General features: G+C 39.5%; 1 protein-coding gene across 5 annotated transcripts in view; it reads left to right on the forward strand.

Annotated features, from left to right (window-relative positions):
- The first annotated feature begins 7,771 nt into the window (after positions 1 to 7,771).
- The window catches only part of TRMT11 (tRNA methyltransferase 11 homolog), a 55,065-nt gene continuing 46,071 nt past the window's right edge, over positions 7,772 to 16,765 (forward strand). For 3 of the 5 annotated variants that reach the window (XR_004676527.1, XM_034990537.1, XM_034990536.1), the window contains exons 1-3: positions 7,940 to 8,053; positions 13,461 to 13,526; positions 15,369 to 15,442. Coding sequence is in view for 4 of the 5 variants with exons in the window: in XM_034990537.1 (XP_034846428.1) it covers positions 7,982 to 8,053; positions 13,461 to 13,526; positions 15,369 to 15,442 (212 nt within the window). In the remaining variant the exon portion in view is untranslated. Of the gene's footprint in view, positions 8,054 to 13,460; positions 13,527 to 15,368; positions 15,443 to 16,765 lie in introns of all 5 variants that reach the window. The other 2 variants (XM_034990535.1, XM_034990538.1) reach the window with 2 other exon arrangements.

The raw sequence follows: 16,765 nt of genomic DNA on the forward strand, positions 1-16,765 counted from the left end.
TATCTAGAGCATTATTCATGCATGTTATGATATTGTTTGTAACTGCAGAATTGTAAAATTAGTGAGTTGTTTCAAACTGTGCTTACTTAGCTAAAAGAAAGCTAAATAAATATGGAAAAATACTGTCTCAAGTTTTGCCTCTCTGGACTGTGTGTGGTGTGTGTGTGTGTACGTGTGTGTAAGACTTTAATTTTTAGAGCAGTTTTAGGTTCACTGCAAAATTGAAGAGACAATATAGAGATTTCCCACATAGCCTCTCTCATTATTAACATTCCCCAGAAGAGCGGTACATTTGTTGCAGTTGATAAACCTATTCCTACGCTGACACATCATAATTACCCAAAGTCCATAGTTTATCTTAGCGCTCACTCTTGGTGTGGCACATTCTATGAGTTTGGGCAAATATATGGTGACATGTATCCATCTTTATAGTATCATGCAGAGTATTTTCACTGCCCTAAAATTCCTCTGTGCTATGTCTGTTCATCCCTACTCCACCAACCCCTGGCAAGCAGTGATCTTTTTACTGACTGTGTAGTTTTGTCTTTTCCAGGATATCATATAATTGGAATCACACAGTAGATAGCTTTTTCAGATTGGCTTCTTTCACTTAGTGATATACATTTAAGGTTTCTCGTCTTTTCATGGTGTGATAGTTCATCTCCTTTTAGTGCTAAATAATATTCCATTGTCTGGATATACTACAGTTTATCCATTCACCTACTGGAGGATACCTTGATTGCTTCCACATTTTGCCAATTATGAATAAAGCTGGTGTATGCAAGTTTTTGTGGGGACATAAATTTTCACTGCCTTTGGGTAAATACCAAGGAACATGATTACTGGGTCACATGGTAAGCATATGTTTAGGTTTTTTTTTCTTAGATTTTATTTATTTATTTGGGAGAGAGAGAGAACACACAAGCAGGGAGGAGGGGCAGAGGGAGAGGGAGAAGCAGGCTCCCTGCACAGCAGGGAGCCTGATGCGGGACTCGATCCCGGAACCCTGGGATCATGACCTGAGCCGAAGGCAGATGCTTAACCAACTGAGCCACCCAGGTGCCCCAGCATATGTTTCGTTTTATAAAAAACTGCCAAACTGTCTTCCAAAGTGGCTATACCATTTTGCATTACCACCAGCAATGAATGAGTATTCCTGTTATTCCACATCCTTGCCAAAATTTGGTGTTGTCAGTGTTTGGGATTTGTCCATTCTACTAAGTGTGCAGTGGGAGCTCATTCCTTTTCTCTGATGACATATAATATGGAGCATGTTTTCATATGGCCATTTACCATCTGTGTATCTTCTTTGGTGAGATGTCTATTAAGGTTGTAGGCCCATTTTTAAACTGATTTGTTTTCTTATTGTTGGGCTCTACACTCAGTACGGAGTCTGCTTGTCCCTCTTCCTCTGCTCCTCCCCCTGCTTGCATGCTCAATCTCTCTCTCAAAGAAATAAAATCTTAAAAAAAAAAAAATCAGATCCTTGTATGATTATTTAAAGACACACAGGTGGGGCACCTGGGTGGCTCAGTTGGTTAAGCGACTGCCTTCGGCTTAGGTCATGATCCTGGAGTCCTGGGATCGAGTCCCATGTCAGGCTCCCTGCTCAGCAGGGACTCTGCCTCTCTCTCTGACCCTCCCTGCTCTCATGCTCTCTATCTCATTCTCTCTCTCAAATAAATAAATAAAATCTTAAAAAAAAAAAAAAAGACACACAGGTGAAGATGGATCCACAATCAACCATCATCCATTAATTAAACCAATCCCCAAGTCAAATATTTTCAGGTAAATGTATTATATTTCCTATTGATGTAAAACAGGCACCTCAAGCTTATTTCCCCCTCCCCTCCCCATTCCTCTCAGTCTTCCCCATCTTTGTTAATGGCAACTGCAAACTTCCAGTTGCTCAGGCCAAAAATCTTGTAGTCATCCTTGACTCCTGTCTCTCATACTTCATATCCGACATCTTAGCAAACCTTATGAGCAGTATTCTCAAAATATATTCAGGATTTGACCACTTCTCCCCACTTGTACTTCTGTCTTCTTGGCCAAATTCTCCTCGTCTCTTGTCTAGATTATTGTAGTTGGCCTTCACACTATCTCTTTTGTCTGTGTCTACCCTCCAGTCTATTCTCAACACATTTGTACATTCAATATGTAGAACATGTATGCCTTGATGTTCTCTTAGCCCACAGTTGCCAAACAATTTGCCCTCAGACACGAGGGACCTGAAACAAAAATCAGTTCATTCCTCTCAGTGCCCAGTGTCTCTCTGCCTTTTTGGACACTCCTCTTCTCTTGCTTTGAACGTTGCTGGAATCACTTGAGTAGCTCCATTCTTCCAGTTGCTTCCTTCTAGCACAGCATCCATCAGAATATTTTCTAAATTATGACCTGGCTATGCAATTTTCTTGCTTGTGAAAACCTGTTTTCCCTCAGAATTACTCACCAGCACGTTCACCTTAATCTCCTGCACTTGTATCCCATTATGCCAACCATTTTTACTATTCCAACTAAACTGAGCACAGCTTTGGAAATCTGTTCATTTTTTAAAGCTGGGTTAAAATGTTATCTCCTCTTCAAAGTCTTCCCTGATACTCCCATCCACAATCACAGCAATATTGTTTCTTTAGCTCTAGTCTGTGAGATTTGATTTTCCCAGCATAGACCTTACACAGTCTAACTGGGAAATAGGGGGATATCTCTTACCACTGGATTTTGACCTTTTTTATGAGCTGGGGGATCTAATTTTTTATCTTGTATCCCCATTGCCTTAGTTCAGTGACTGATTTATATTAGTGGTCAATAAAGATTTTATTTTAATTTCTGAGTCCCTTAAAATGTTACCATAACAAACCAAAATCTAATTGAGCACCATGATAACCCTAATTCCAACTACTTTCAATCTAAAAATCAGGAGTATAACCTAGACGTCTGTTGAATCTCCATCACCTTATGTTCTTCGTGGCAGTATACATGACCACTCTAACTTAGGTGTAAAACCTCTTTGAGTTTCAGAAGAATTCACCCACACCAAGCATTTCAAGCATTTAATAACCAAACTTGTTGGGCAACAGTAAAATAGCACCTAGTTCCTGCCATCTTTCCAACTCTCTTTTTCTCTACTTCTTCTCCCTTTGCCTTTAGAACATGTTTCTCCTCTTTTTGCATTAGAATTTTTAAAATTCTCTGTAAAGCCTTTCTTCTAGCCAACATGCGTGGCCCATAGGAAATCCTAACTTAAGTAGGCTATTCTAGATATTTTCTCAGCTAAGATTTTCTTGAGATTCTCAATCTAGCTGGTAAGAGAGGAATATTTTCTTCTTGTTACACCTTCTGCTGAGAAACATATTTGCAGCATTTTGCCAGTTTATCATATAAGTTCTCTCTCCAAGCATGGGTAAGAGGAAGGCAAACGTGCTATTTATCTGTGGTATTGGTACTCAAAGTCTATCTATCCATACTCCTCTCTCCCAGGCAATGATTCTCAAACCTCAGTGTGCATCAGAACCACCTGGTGGGCCTGTTTAAAACAGACTGCTGGATCCCACCCTGAGTTTCTGATTCAGCAGGTTTGGGGATAGGCAGGACTTTGCATTTCTAAGTGGTTCCCAGGTGATGATGTTGCTGATAGCTGCCATCAAATTAACAACTGACGTGTTTTTAAAAATATGTTTAGGCCACACCCCAAATTAAATTCAAATCCCCAGGGATAGATTTTAGGCCTCAAATTTTTAAAAATTCCTCGGGTAATTTCAACGTGCAACCAAGTTTTAAGAATCTGTGCCCTGTAGGATTGAGTAAAACTCCTCCTATGGCCCTGTTAAAGTAGTTCTGAGGAAGATGCCTTTTAGGGATTTGAGACCATTTATTTTATATGTAATAATTTTTCCCCCTGGAAGCAAATAAGATCAAGAGCTGGTGATTACTGGGAATTATGCTTAAATAAGAATCTGTGGGTCCCTTCCTAGAAGGTAAGTTGCACACTTACTTTGGGACTGTTAATACTTGCATGTTGCCAAAAGCCTTCCTTTGTTTAGAAGTCGTTTACTTACATTTTAGGAAGGAAAGAAGAAAGGGAGAGTAGGAAGTGGAAAGCAGGGAAGGAGGAAGGACAAAAGATTTGGCTCAAATGTGGCAAATGCACTGTGAACTTACATCACCTCTGCTTCACGAGTTCTGCCCAAGAGAAGTAATAAATGGGGTCCCATTCAAAAATGCGCAAAGCTGGGTGACTGGGTGGCTTCAGATGGCTAAGCATCTGCCTTTGGCTCAGGTCATGATCCCGGGGTCCTGGGATTGAGTTCCGCATCAGGCTCCCTGCTCAGTGCAGAGCCTGCTTCTCCCTCTCCCTCTGCCATTCCCTCTACTTGTGCTCTTCTATCTCTCTGTCAAATAAATAAATAAAATCTTAAAAAAAAAAAAAAGGGCACAAAGCCACATAATTTACAAAGCTGAAGCCTGGAGCAGTGTGGATGATATCCAGGTCTTGTTTGGCCTTGTATTTGGAGTGGAATAAAAGTAGAATGAAAGATTTTTTGGTATCTTATGATCTCGAGCTCATGCAAACAAAAGAATTAAATTAAGTACCAGCCCAAGGAAGGAAGGCATCCCTAATTTTGGTAGGCCCTAGGTTAGGCTCCTTTTGGAAAACTGTTTCTATTTCAGCCAGTTGCTAAGATATGGTGAGAGTTGTTCTCTAGCCTAGCTCAATCAGGCTGCCATATTACCTCTGTCTGGAAATGTATGGCTTTTGATTATTTGAATTTTCGCAGCATTAGAGTTTAAGGATGGCCAGGACAGAAGGCTGAATCTCCAGCCCATTTTCCTTCACATTTTTTCTATGCACAGAACCTACTTCACAGGAAGCAAATTAATAGGTCTAGTTTATAACTAGGATTTCAGGTTTGTTTGGGGGGAATTTTTTGACCAGAGGACAAGCTCTACTTTTCTCCACTTCTGGAGATCTTGAGTCATATTTAAATCAACTGCAGCTGCTTAAGTTTGAACTGGTGCCGTATCCTATCTTGTTCAATTTTGTTTCCTGAGAGCCCCCAGTGTTTGTTCTCTCTTCTCCTCTTCCTGGATTATCTTCATTTAGATTGAGGATACTGGAGACCCTTCTGGCATTTCATGAAATTAGAAGTTGGTCAAGAATGCTTACCATAGTGAAGTCCCCATAGTTGTTATATAACTTGTTCCAATAAAACTTTATTCTCCAAACTGTTCAAAAGCCCCTTGTTTTTTACTCATTGCAAAAATCTTCTAGTCTTGGGACACCTGGGTGGCTCAGTCAGTTAAGCTTATGCCTTCGGCTCATATCATGATCCTAGGGTCCTGCGATCGAGTCCACGTTGGACTCCTTGCTCAGCGGGGAGGCTGCTTCTCCCTCTGCCTGCCACTCCCCCTGCTTGTGCGTGCTCTCTCTCTAGCAAATAAATAAAATCTTTAAAAAAAAAAACTTCTAGTCTTAATACATATGCAGAGAAGTTTCCTACTTGGTGCACAAATGTCTATGGCTCTCTGTGATACCCAACCCCTTTTCAAATGTTAGATGCTCAGCCTGAGACAGATGCATAGACAGTTTTAACGTTACACATGACTTCTGCTGCTGGGATCTGTTAACTCTCTACTCATTTCCTTTCTTCACTGACCCTGCCCTAATACTCTCAACAGTATAAGGGCCTGTTATAACAGAACTTAAGATTCTCCTACTTTCGGGTCCTAACTATCTAGGAATGATTCTGGTTTTCAGTCATCATCAGGCTAGACCAGAGACTCAAATGCTTACATAATAGTAATCTCACAGGAGGAGCCAAGTTTCTAAGAAGTCTGCCCTGGTGGATGAAGCATGGATGAAGCTTTGGATCAGTTCCCAGAAGATGGACTATGAACTTCCTTGCCCCTTCCAGTACAAATTAAAAAAAACAAAAAACAAAAAACAAAGACAATTGTGAGTCTTTAGATGTTAGTTTAAATACCAACTTTCAAAGTCCATACTCTCTTGCTGCTCCTTAAGGACTTTAGTAAGCTCAAAAACATGGAACAGCTCTGGTGTGACTTCTTCAAAGGCAGTTTAATTGATCTCACAAATAGTTCCACACTAACCCTAATGGCCTGGCCTGTGCAGGGTTAATTTCTACTTCCCCAGACCATGTAACCAACAGTTTGAGATTCTTGATGTACGTGACCTCCTGCTCATTTCTGGAGTGGAGAATCAGTGGGGATTTAGTCATGAACCTTAGCTTTAAGGAAGCTAAGGACGCTCATGTGAAAAATCAGTGAACCTTGAATTTGGGTTCTTGTAGGCCATGTATTCTCATTTGATATCTCTGCACAGCATCCTATTAATCCAGGCATGAAAATCACCACCTCTATGATATCCCCTATAAAGTTACTCCATTAAAATTTAATGTTTGGTAATTCTGACAAGCTTTGGGGATGGGGCATATCAAATACTGCACATCATTCCCCTAATATTTCATTGGTTCTCTGTCCCACCTTGACCTCTCTTTTCATGTTTCATACTCTTACCCCTTTTGAAGCCTTGAGGCCAAGAGACATCTGCTCCTCAGAGACTCACTTTATTGCTTATCTTTTTTTTTTTTTTAAGATTTTATTTATTTATTTGAGAGAGAGAGAATGAGAGACAGAGAGCACGAGAGGGAAGAGGGCAGAGGGAGAAGCAGACCCCCTGCCGAGCAGAGCCTGATGCGGGACTCGATCCCGGGACTCCAGGATCATGACCCGAGCCGAAGGCAGCCGCTTAACCAACTGAGCCACCCAGGCGCCCTTTATTGCTTATCTTAAGTGGACTTAACCAAGATGTCTTCCTAACAGACAGATTGCTTGGAAATTTTACTTTTTTTTTTTTTTTAAAGAGAAGTCTCCTTAAATTCCATTTATTCGCCCCATACAATATGCCAGGTGTTTTATTAAACACTTTATGTACATTATTCCACTTAATCCTAACAGTCCCTTGAGGAAGGCAGTATTACTTCATTTTAGATAAAACTGCTGTCAAAGGAGGCTAAGAAATTTGCTTAAGAGCGCATAGATTGTAAATAGTGGAATTGAGATTTGAACCTAAGATTGACATCACAGCTTATGTTCTTAATCATGGCTATGAAGTATGGAGTTTGTTCCCAGCACATGGTGCTTGGAATATGTAGTACTCTCGTACTTTGTGCAATATTATAGTGGGATGCAAAATAAACTGCTCTCAATAAGGCAAAAGCAGTAATGTATATACATAGACTATGCAAATTTTTAGAATTTATGATATGCTACTTATTTTATGTGCTACAAAATCTGTGCCAGCGTGAATAGTTAGAAGCAATTTCCATCATTGTTTTAATATAGAGTTGGCTGTGGACTGGGCCTGTGAGTCTAACATCACAACCTCCTAATAACTGAGTAAATTATTGAGGACGACATTGTGTTTTCTGTGAGGTACAGAATGAACCGTTCAAGAGCTTATTCTAATTGGCTTAGAAGGCATGTATCCTTGAAAAAGTATTGCAAAAATATAAAAAGTATAATAGATATTAGATGAGTGGCCCAGATTCTCCAAGCTTGGAGTGGCTAGAGAAGTCTGCACGGAAAAGATAAAATTCCAGTCCTGTTTTGAAGAACTAGGATTTGAAGCGTTCTTAGAAAAAGTTGGAAGCACGTTCCTGGTGGGAGGATCGATGGGAACTTGTTTTACCGCAACCTGCTACTGAACACAACACGCCCCTCACACCAGCTACTTGTACTTCCGCATTTCAACCAGAACGTGCCTCGCAGCGGACGTAGCCCCTCCAGCAGCGTCCCGGCTCAACGTATCCGTGTGAGGAACCCAGGGACAGCACCCGCCTTGCCCAGCTTCCGCTTCCGGTCGTTCAGGCTCCGCCTCAGCGGAAAAGGCTGTGTGCGGGAGGGGGGAGAAGAGGTGGGAAACTGCTCGCGCCGCGCAGGCGCACCGTAGGCGGCCGCAATGGCGCTGTCGTGCACCCTGAATAGGTATCTGCTGCTCATGGCGCAAGAGCACCTGGAGTTCCGCCTACCGGTGAGCCCGCACTGCCCTCCGCAACTTCTTGACGGGAGAGGACGGCACGGTGGGGGCTGGTGTGCGGGCGGCGGAGATCTCAGCTTCAGCAAGCAGGGATCGGGTGTGTGTGCTTGTCGGGGATATCACGCGTCCCCAGTCCCTCGGTCCCTGGGAAGGATCCGAGCTCGGCCGAGGGTGTGTGAGAGAGAAGTCCAAGACAGACTCTCACAGACTTGCCAAGCATTTTCATTCATTCTTCTGCCCATGCATCAGGTATTGGAGTTAGGCAGGTGAATATGACCCGTCCTCTCTCTCCAGGAACTCTTGTCTAGCGGAGAATAGAGACAGCCAACAGAAATGCTCAGTGCCGTGTTTTAAGTGGCAAATATGCAGGTCATACCCCGTGGAGGAGGGTGGGATTGCTGGTGGTGGTGGTAGGTGGCAAGGGTTAGATGATGGAGAAGTTGGGAAAAGTGTTTCATTCATTCAAGAAACATTTTCAGAGTACTTGTAATTACATGTGCTGGACGCTGGGGATATGGAGATGGCAAAGACTGTTTCTGTCTTCAGGGAGCTTACTATTTAGGCTAGGGTCCGAGCAGATGTATAAACATTAAGAAATAACATTTGTAAGTGCAATGGTAGATGCGTAGGGAAAAAGGAGAGCATAGAAGGGGAATCTAATCCACCTGAGGGGGTGAGGGATGTTGGCCTTTAAGATCGCTTGCATGAGGATATGACACTTGAACAGTAACTAAAGTATGAGTAGGAGTTAGCCAGGCCAAGGATATAAATAAATTAGAATTATAATTCAGTATTACTGGATTATGAAATATGTAGCTGAGTGACAAGAAGAGAGCAGGAGAGGTAGATAGGGGCCAGAAAATGCAAAGCCTTGAATACTCTGGAAGGGAAGAGAAAATGTATTTAGCTTGTAAGGGAAATTTACTGAAAGAGTTTTAAGCAAAGAAGATTTTTCCTTAAAAATCACTTTGGCAGCGATAATGAGGATAGATTTGAGAGGAATAAGTCTGCAATCAGAGGCCAGTTAGGAGCCTGTTGGAATAGTCTTGTTAGTAGATTAAGAAGGCCTGAATTAGGGTAGGGGTAAAAGAATGGGATAGACTGGGAAAATATTTAGGTGATGAAATCATCAGGACCTGATGATCGAATATGGGGGGAACAGGGGCCAGTCAAGGATGACTCCTGGGGTGCATATAGGCGCATCTCCATTTAAAATGTAGAGCACAGGCAGATGAAAGATTTAAATTTTGGTTATTATGAATTTGATGTGTTTGTGTAATATCAAGTGGAGATGGGTGGGGGGGCAGTGAATATAGGAGTATGCATGGAGTAGGATAGAGTGGTCTGGACTGGTAATAAATGTTTTGGAAGCTTCTGCATTTGAACTAGGAGAGAAAGTGAAATTATTCAGAGAAAGCATAGTATCGAAAGAATGGTGGGCCAAATACAGGAGCTTGGAAGCATTGGTACTAGGGGGAAGTGAGAAAAGAGGAGGTAATAAGGAGGATTGGCAAGTGTCAGAATAGAAAACCTTTGGGGGCACAGAAATGAGGAGGGTAAAGTTTTAGGAATTTTGCTATAACTGTTGTGTAGAGTTTTGGAGTGGGGTAGTAAGCTAGATTGCTTGATTTAATGGTCACTGGAAAATGAGGAAGGGGAGATAGACTGCTCTTAACTAGAGCATAAGAAGGGAAAGTAAGAGATTGGTTAACAGTTTGAGGGAGGCCTAGGGTCAGGCAAAGTTAAGAGGCTGAAGAGAAGGGGAGAATGGATATAAGGGCATGGTGGGAGGTGTTGGCCTTTCACTAGAAGGGGAGAGTGGGTAGAGGAGAGTTAGGCTGGATGTGGGGTAGCTGCCCGAGGGTCTGTTTTCTAGGTTATGAATGAGTCAAGGTTGTTTTTTTGAGAGATCAGGGACCAAGCAGTTGAGTGGAGAAATTGGGAAAAATAATTAAATTTGAAATAGTCATTGAGAGCAAAAGAGGGAGCTGACAAGTTAAAAATTGAGAACACAGGTATTAGAGCAATGCTGGAAACCCAGCTGAGGGTGATCATGTATTTGTAATTGTGCTGAGATTCTCCGATTTTTTTCAGTTGTGTGCAATTCACTGGCCTCAGGAGTTATGAAGGAAGACTGTGGCGTTGATTCAGGATTAATGTTTTGCTGAGCAGGTGCATTGGCAAGATAGGGGTGTAAGGGCATAGAGTGTCAAGGAGGAAGTAATATTTTAATGGATCTTAATTGATAAAGAGCTGTTTTGTGGGTAAAGAGGACTGGAAAGCCCACTTCAGTGAGAAACAAAAGCAAGTGTAAAGGCATGGAAGGAGTTGATTATGGTGTTTTGGGGTGTGGGATGTGTGGGGAGTGAGGATGAAGTAATGGGCAGTGGGGCTAGAGAGGTGGGTAGGATCAGAGTTTGAAATGTTTTGAAACCATTGCAAGGAATTTGGATTTTATTTTAGATTTAATGGGGAGCCATTGACTCTTCTTAAGTCAGGAAGTTACCATTTTTTTTCTTTTTAAACCAGTGGGTGACTAGTAATCATTTGTGTTTTAGAGGGAGAATTCTGGAATACAAGAGAAAGGATACTGGAGTGGAAACAAGCCAAGGAGGGTGTGTGCCTCTAGTCCGGCAGTGCGGTGTGAATGGAGTGGCTAGGCTGCAGTCTTCAGAATAACATCCCTAATACTTGGACATTTTACCTGTTTCTTCTTCTTAAATTATTCTTAGTGTTTACCCTGGTGCCAGTTTAATCTCCCAAAAAGCTCAGTTCTCTTTTACACCCTCATTGTCCCGAGGCTGAAACTTCTTAGTCTGGCATTAGCCCACCATTGCATGGTTCTTTGCTCTGTCTCCTCCCACCTCCCACCTCATTCCGTGAATGACGCCCTCAGTTTTCATGCTTTGGCCTGTGCTGCCTTCTGCCTAGTTGGGTCTTCCCTATTCCAGTCTTCATTCTATTGATTTTACATAGTCAATATTCATTGAGATTTATCTCAATTTATTGGGCTTATTTTTTTACTTGATTCTTTTTCAACTCTGCAATTTCCTTTTTAATGGGTTTTTAGTCTTTGCCAAAATTCTTATGTCTTTTATCCCCTTCAGTATAGAAAGCATAGTTAAGTATGACAAACTGTAGAAAGCACACATATTAAATATGATAAAAGAAGTCCTGTGGGCCTGTTGTTTTTGTGTATTGTTTCTCTTGGGTCTTTTTCCTATGTGTTATGGCTTATTTTTTAAACCTACACTAGATATATTTGGAAAGTTATTTGAAGAAATAACATGAGGCCTCGGGTGATATAAATCCTCTTGAAGTAGGATCATTAATGATCTAGGATGACTTGAACTCATTTCCAGGTATTAAGTTTTGTTTCCGTTCTGATTCATACATGTTCCTCTGGTATGTAGCTTTTGGGGATCCCAGTCCAAACTGGGTGGTTTATCAAGCCATCTTTCTTTTCCATGGATGGCCCAATATTCTTTTTTTTTTTTTTGATTATTTATTTATTTGAAAGAGAATGAGAGAGAGAGAGAGACAGAGAGCACGTGCACATGAGATGGGGGAGGGTCAGAGGGAGAAGCCGACTCCCTGCCGAGCAGGGAGCCCGATGTGGGACTCGATCTCAGGACTCCAGGATCATGACCTGAGACGAAGGCAGTCGCTCAACCAACTGAGCCACCCAGGCGCCCCTGGCCCAATATTCTTTTTGTTCCTCTAGCTCCATTAAGCTGTCAAAAGGACCATCCACCCTCACAGCTGCTTTTGGAATTGGTAAATACCCTGGGAAGCAAGTGGCTGCACCTTGGGATTTCTGGCTTCTCCTGAAGTTTGGTTTGGTAATTCTTGTAATTGCTCCAAGCATTCAAGCAGATGCCAGGTTTTTCTAGTTCTCAGCAGAAGGCTCAATCTGCATTACCTAGTTTGCCATCGCTATAAGTGGAAGTCCTCTTTCATCTATGCAGGTTCTCTCTGTATTCCAGGTCTTAAGTCAGTTTCCATGAAAACTTTTCTTCTGAAACTGAGGTAATCTTTTCTTCCTTGAACTCTAATATAATACCTTTTTTGCTTTTACTTCTTTAAGAGCACTCACTGTTTTACAGCTCACATTTCAGTTACTAGGTTGAATGTTTTGTTCTATTAGACCATAAGCTCCCTGAAGATAAATATGTATTTATCTTTACATAGCTCACTGCCTTGTACATATTAGTTTCTTAGTTAAGTATTGAGAGGATCCCTTTGGGGAAGGCAATCGAGAGGACAGTCTACACTTTTGAGTCCATCTACTGTTTTAGAACTGCTAAGCAGGAAAACTGTAATGAGTAGCTGCCTTTATGATTTAAAATGAGAGATTAGAAATATAATGTGGTACTGTTTTACCTTTGTAGAGTTAATCAGGGCCAGTTTTAGTTGGTGCCTGCCTTATTGTACTAGAGTTTAGACACCTGGGTTTCATTGCTAGCTCTGAAACAATCTAAATGGATGAAAAATTGAGTGGCTAAAAGAACTGAAAAGCTCACGTGAATTAACGCACGAGGCCTGCCCCAGATCACGTGACCGTTTCGGTTACCGTCAGTATTTACTGATCATGCAAGTTTTTGGTCTGTCCATATAATTCAACTGAATTTAGCCCCTTGTAAATCCAAGGATTAAAAAGAAAAGATTTGTTGCCCTTCTCCTAGTTGGGATGAAAGGGGATTGGAGGCACCCAGCAGAGGGTACCTATCTCTGGGTTACCTCCTCCATAAGACCTACAGAGAGGAGTGGGATTCTACCTGCTTTATGTTATTTGAGGAGACAGAATTTGTTAACAGTATATATTGTAAAATTTGTATCGTCTTCTTGTATTTATCAGTACAAAGTGATTGCTTCATAGAATATAATATTATCTGAACAGATTTCAACTTTGCATTCCTGATGTTTTTAAAGTAGCTATTGTGTTCTCTTTCTAGTTCTCTAACTTCATCCAGAAAGAAGAGGTTAACTTACTATAACTTCTGTTTAATAAATCCACAGTGATGCTTCCTGGTTAATCACTTATTTCTTGTCTAAACATCCTCAACTTACCTGTTTAATAATTCATTTTATTTTTATTGATCAGTTGTCAGATTTACTAATCTATAGTTTTTGTCATCCATTTTTTCCCAAAATCAGGGCATTTTCTGAGCAAGTCTTTTGGCAGCCTTCTTGTGTAAAATTTCTCAGAAATTACTTAACTGTGGTTGTGACTGTAAAATTTTTTCAGAACCTAGAGTTGTAACTTGTCGGGTGTTGAAATTTAAATGCCTCAGGTAGGTTACTTGCCCACTCTTAAAAAAATCTTATTATACTATATCTGTTAGTAGACTTTGAATTCCCTGTGTTAAAATATGTTCTTTCTGTAATATTTTCAATGTAGGAAATAAAGTCTTTGCTTTCACTTTTTGGAGGTCAGCTCATCAGTAGTCAGGAAACTTATGGAAAGGTAAGTTGAATTTATATTTTTCATTAGACTATGTGTAGTATATTTATAAGTAGAATCTTCGGGAAGAGAAAAATGGCAAATCTTAAATTTATATTTGTGTGGTTACTTGTTTCTGTTTCTCGGGGCAATTGAATAAAAAGGTTATTTTTGGAAAAAAGTTGTGGTTTTGGAATGTCATTTATTTCCAGTGTTCAATTAGTGTACTAGTTTTAATTTTTAACTCAACACTTGCACCACAATTGGTATCTGTCCCTTAATTGAAAAAAAGGGCTGTTTTGTGTTGATGAGGTATGATTAGAATTAAAATTTAGAATTTAGTGGAATTTCAGACTTACATTGGGAATTATTTAAGCATTTGAAATTGCAGATGTGTAAGATTATGAATTTATGAACTTTGTATTTTGTATTTGACAGTTTATCAGTGTATTAGAGAAGTTTGGGAAGTAGAAAAAGTCATTCATAATTCTTCTTCCTTCATGTGACTTATAATTTGAGGGTACTGCCTTCCAGTCTTTTTCATATACTTTTTTTTCCCTTTAGTTCTAATACTACTTATGAACTTCTTCAGTCTCTTTTTCACTTGATAATATTAATATAGGCACATGTTGCTACATAGCCTTCATCACTAACAGGGTTGTATAATAATTTCTATTGATTAGTTCTATCATTATTTATCTAATGATCTCATTTCCTTCAGATTGCTTTTAAATTTTTCTAAAAAAAAATAATACTGAGATAACCATCTTTTTTCTGTTTGGATTATTTTGAAATTTTCTTTAGAGTAGTGTAAATAATGGAAGAAGAAAGACTCACAGGGAGGATTTCTTCCAGAAGATGAGAGAACTTAGTTGAAACAAGTCTGCTAAGGTTGGACTTGGACTCCTAATTGACTTTCATATACTGAGGGAGGAGAAAAAGAGGGAGAGTATAGATATAATTGGTTGAGGATGATGAACTGAGGTCAGGGTTCTGTTTTGTTTTTCTGTATTCTGGCAAGGGGCTATCTGGGTGGAGAAGAAAAGTTCCTGTAACAGGGGTGCCTGGGTGGCTTAGTCAGTTAAGCGACCAACTCTTGATTTCTGCTCAGGTCATGATCTCAGGGTTGGCAGATTGAGCCCCAAGTCTAGTTCCGCACTCAGTGTGGAGCTTGCTTAAGTCTCTCTCTCTCTCCTCCCACACCCATGCACACCTCTGCATGCTCTGTCTCTCAAAATAAGATAAGATAAAATAAATTGTAAAAAAGTGCCTATAATCTTGATGGTTGAGACAGAGGATTGGTAAACACCTCTGATGCACCTGAAACTTTTTCCTTAGATAAAATAATAAAAACTAATGATAATATAATATACCCTATTATTTTCCATCATAGTTATTTCAAAGAGTTCCTTTTCTACCCCTCAGGTGGCCACAACTACCTAAAAAAAGAGGGATCATTCCAAGAAATACATTACTTAGAAGTTAAAATAGCTGTATTATCAAGAATGATTATTAATAATAAAAAATTCTGAGATTATACTTTGGGGTAAAATATGCATTAATTATTTTGGTCAAAATACACAAGGCAGTCAATACAAAATTAATCTTAAGATTAACCTTATATTTGCTGATATTTGCATTTATGGTCATTTATAAAAGTGTTCTGATGTTGTACTCTATTATCCTAACAGGTTACCTATTAAAATTATTTTTTTTACTATTGGAGCAATTTTTATTTTGGTTAGAGTCAGATCAGGTATTCTTACATAAAAGTAACAAATAGGAATCTCTCCTTATTGACTTCTTGAATGGAAGCATATGAGGCCGTAAAACCAGTTACAAGTTGTATATTGTTATTTTTTTCAGTCTCCTTTTTGGATTCTTAGCATTCCCTCTGAAGATATTGCCAGAAACTTAATGAAACGAACAGTGTGTGCCAAGTAAGAGAAACTTACAGTGTTTTCCTGTAGATTATATACTGTACTTCTCATACTACTCTGTCCTTGTATATTGGCGGAGAATTAGAAGGGCTTAGTTGTTGTGGGGAGCTCACTTTAGCTTGCAGATACATGAATTTGCCACTGGGTGGTGGTGGTAGAACAGGGAGTTCTCTGCTGAAACTGAGGGTGAGGGAATCTTAGTGGTGAAATGCATAAACACTTCTTTTGGGGTAATTTTTTTAAACTTCTATATTAAGCAGGATTATGGTATAAGATGTAAATGCTGTTATTACATAGGATAAATGCCACATTTAATTATAACCAAAGTATTGAAAATCTAAAGATGTTTTTGTAGAGGGCTTTAGTTGGATGAGCAGATATGTGTGAAATGACAAAAAGTGCAGACTGCCATGAAATATGTTTTGCTGTTTTGTTAGAGAATGAAGTCCTGATTATCATATCTTGTGTGGATTACTGTAATGATGCTGTTCATAGTTTATCCTACCTGTTTTCTAGATTTTATCATTGCTATCTTTTTTTCATTTCTTCCTTCTTTCCCTCCCTCCTTTCTTTCTAATCTTTTAAGTTGAAACTTGCTAATGGGTTTCACTCTTCAGCAAAAATGACTATCAGACAGAAATATAACCGAAAAAAAAAGTCTCTTGAATAATCATTACTTTTGATTAGTGTATTAAAATTTATGGCTCTAAGAGTTGTTTGATTTCAGCAGATAAGGCTTATTAGGTTTAAAATAGCTATTTGAGGACCAAGAACTTGTACACTTCCTTCAAACCTCGTATCTTTTCCTACATTTGCTTAATGGTATAATTAATAATTATGTAATGATTGTATAATATTATATAATTTCCTTGACTACTTTTTATTTTCTGTATATTTTGAATAGCTTAGGTTGGGTATACTGTCAGTGATAGCTAAGTAAGGGTGGTATTACTGTAGAGGTCCTCTGTCTATAAATTTAATAGAAAGCAAAGGCGGAATTCATTTTCAAATGATAAAACTCACAGTCCTAATTGTAGCATTAATTGTTTTGGAAATAAAATAGACTATTATAAGCATGGATTGAAAAGTAACTTAAAATTTTTTTTGTGGTAGACTAGGGACTGAAAGTTAATTTTGTTTTGTTGATTTATCTTTAAAATGGAATATCTTCAGCATACCACAAAAAGAGTGAAAAATATAATAAACCCCTACGTATCTACCTTGTTAGATCTCAACATTTTGAGATACTTGCCACAGTTGTCTTTAAAAAAAAAAAAAGTGGTTTACAGAAACCGTTGACTCTGTGCACCTTTCCCAATTCTG

The sequence above is a fragment of the Mirounga leonina genome, unplaced genomic scaffold, assembly GCF_011800145.1.
Source record: "Mirounga leonina isolate KUSES-001 unplaced genomic scaffold, KU_Mleo_1.0 Mir_53, whole genome shotgun sequence".
NCBI classification, from domain to species: Eukaryota; Metazoa; Chordata; class Mammalia; order Carnivora; family Phocidae; genus Mirounga; species Mirounga leonina.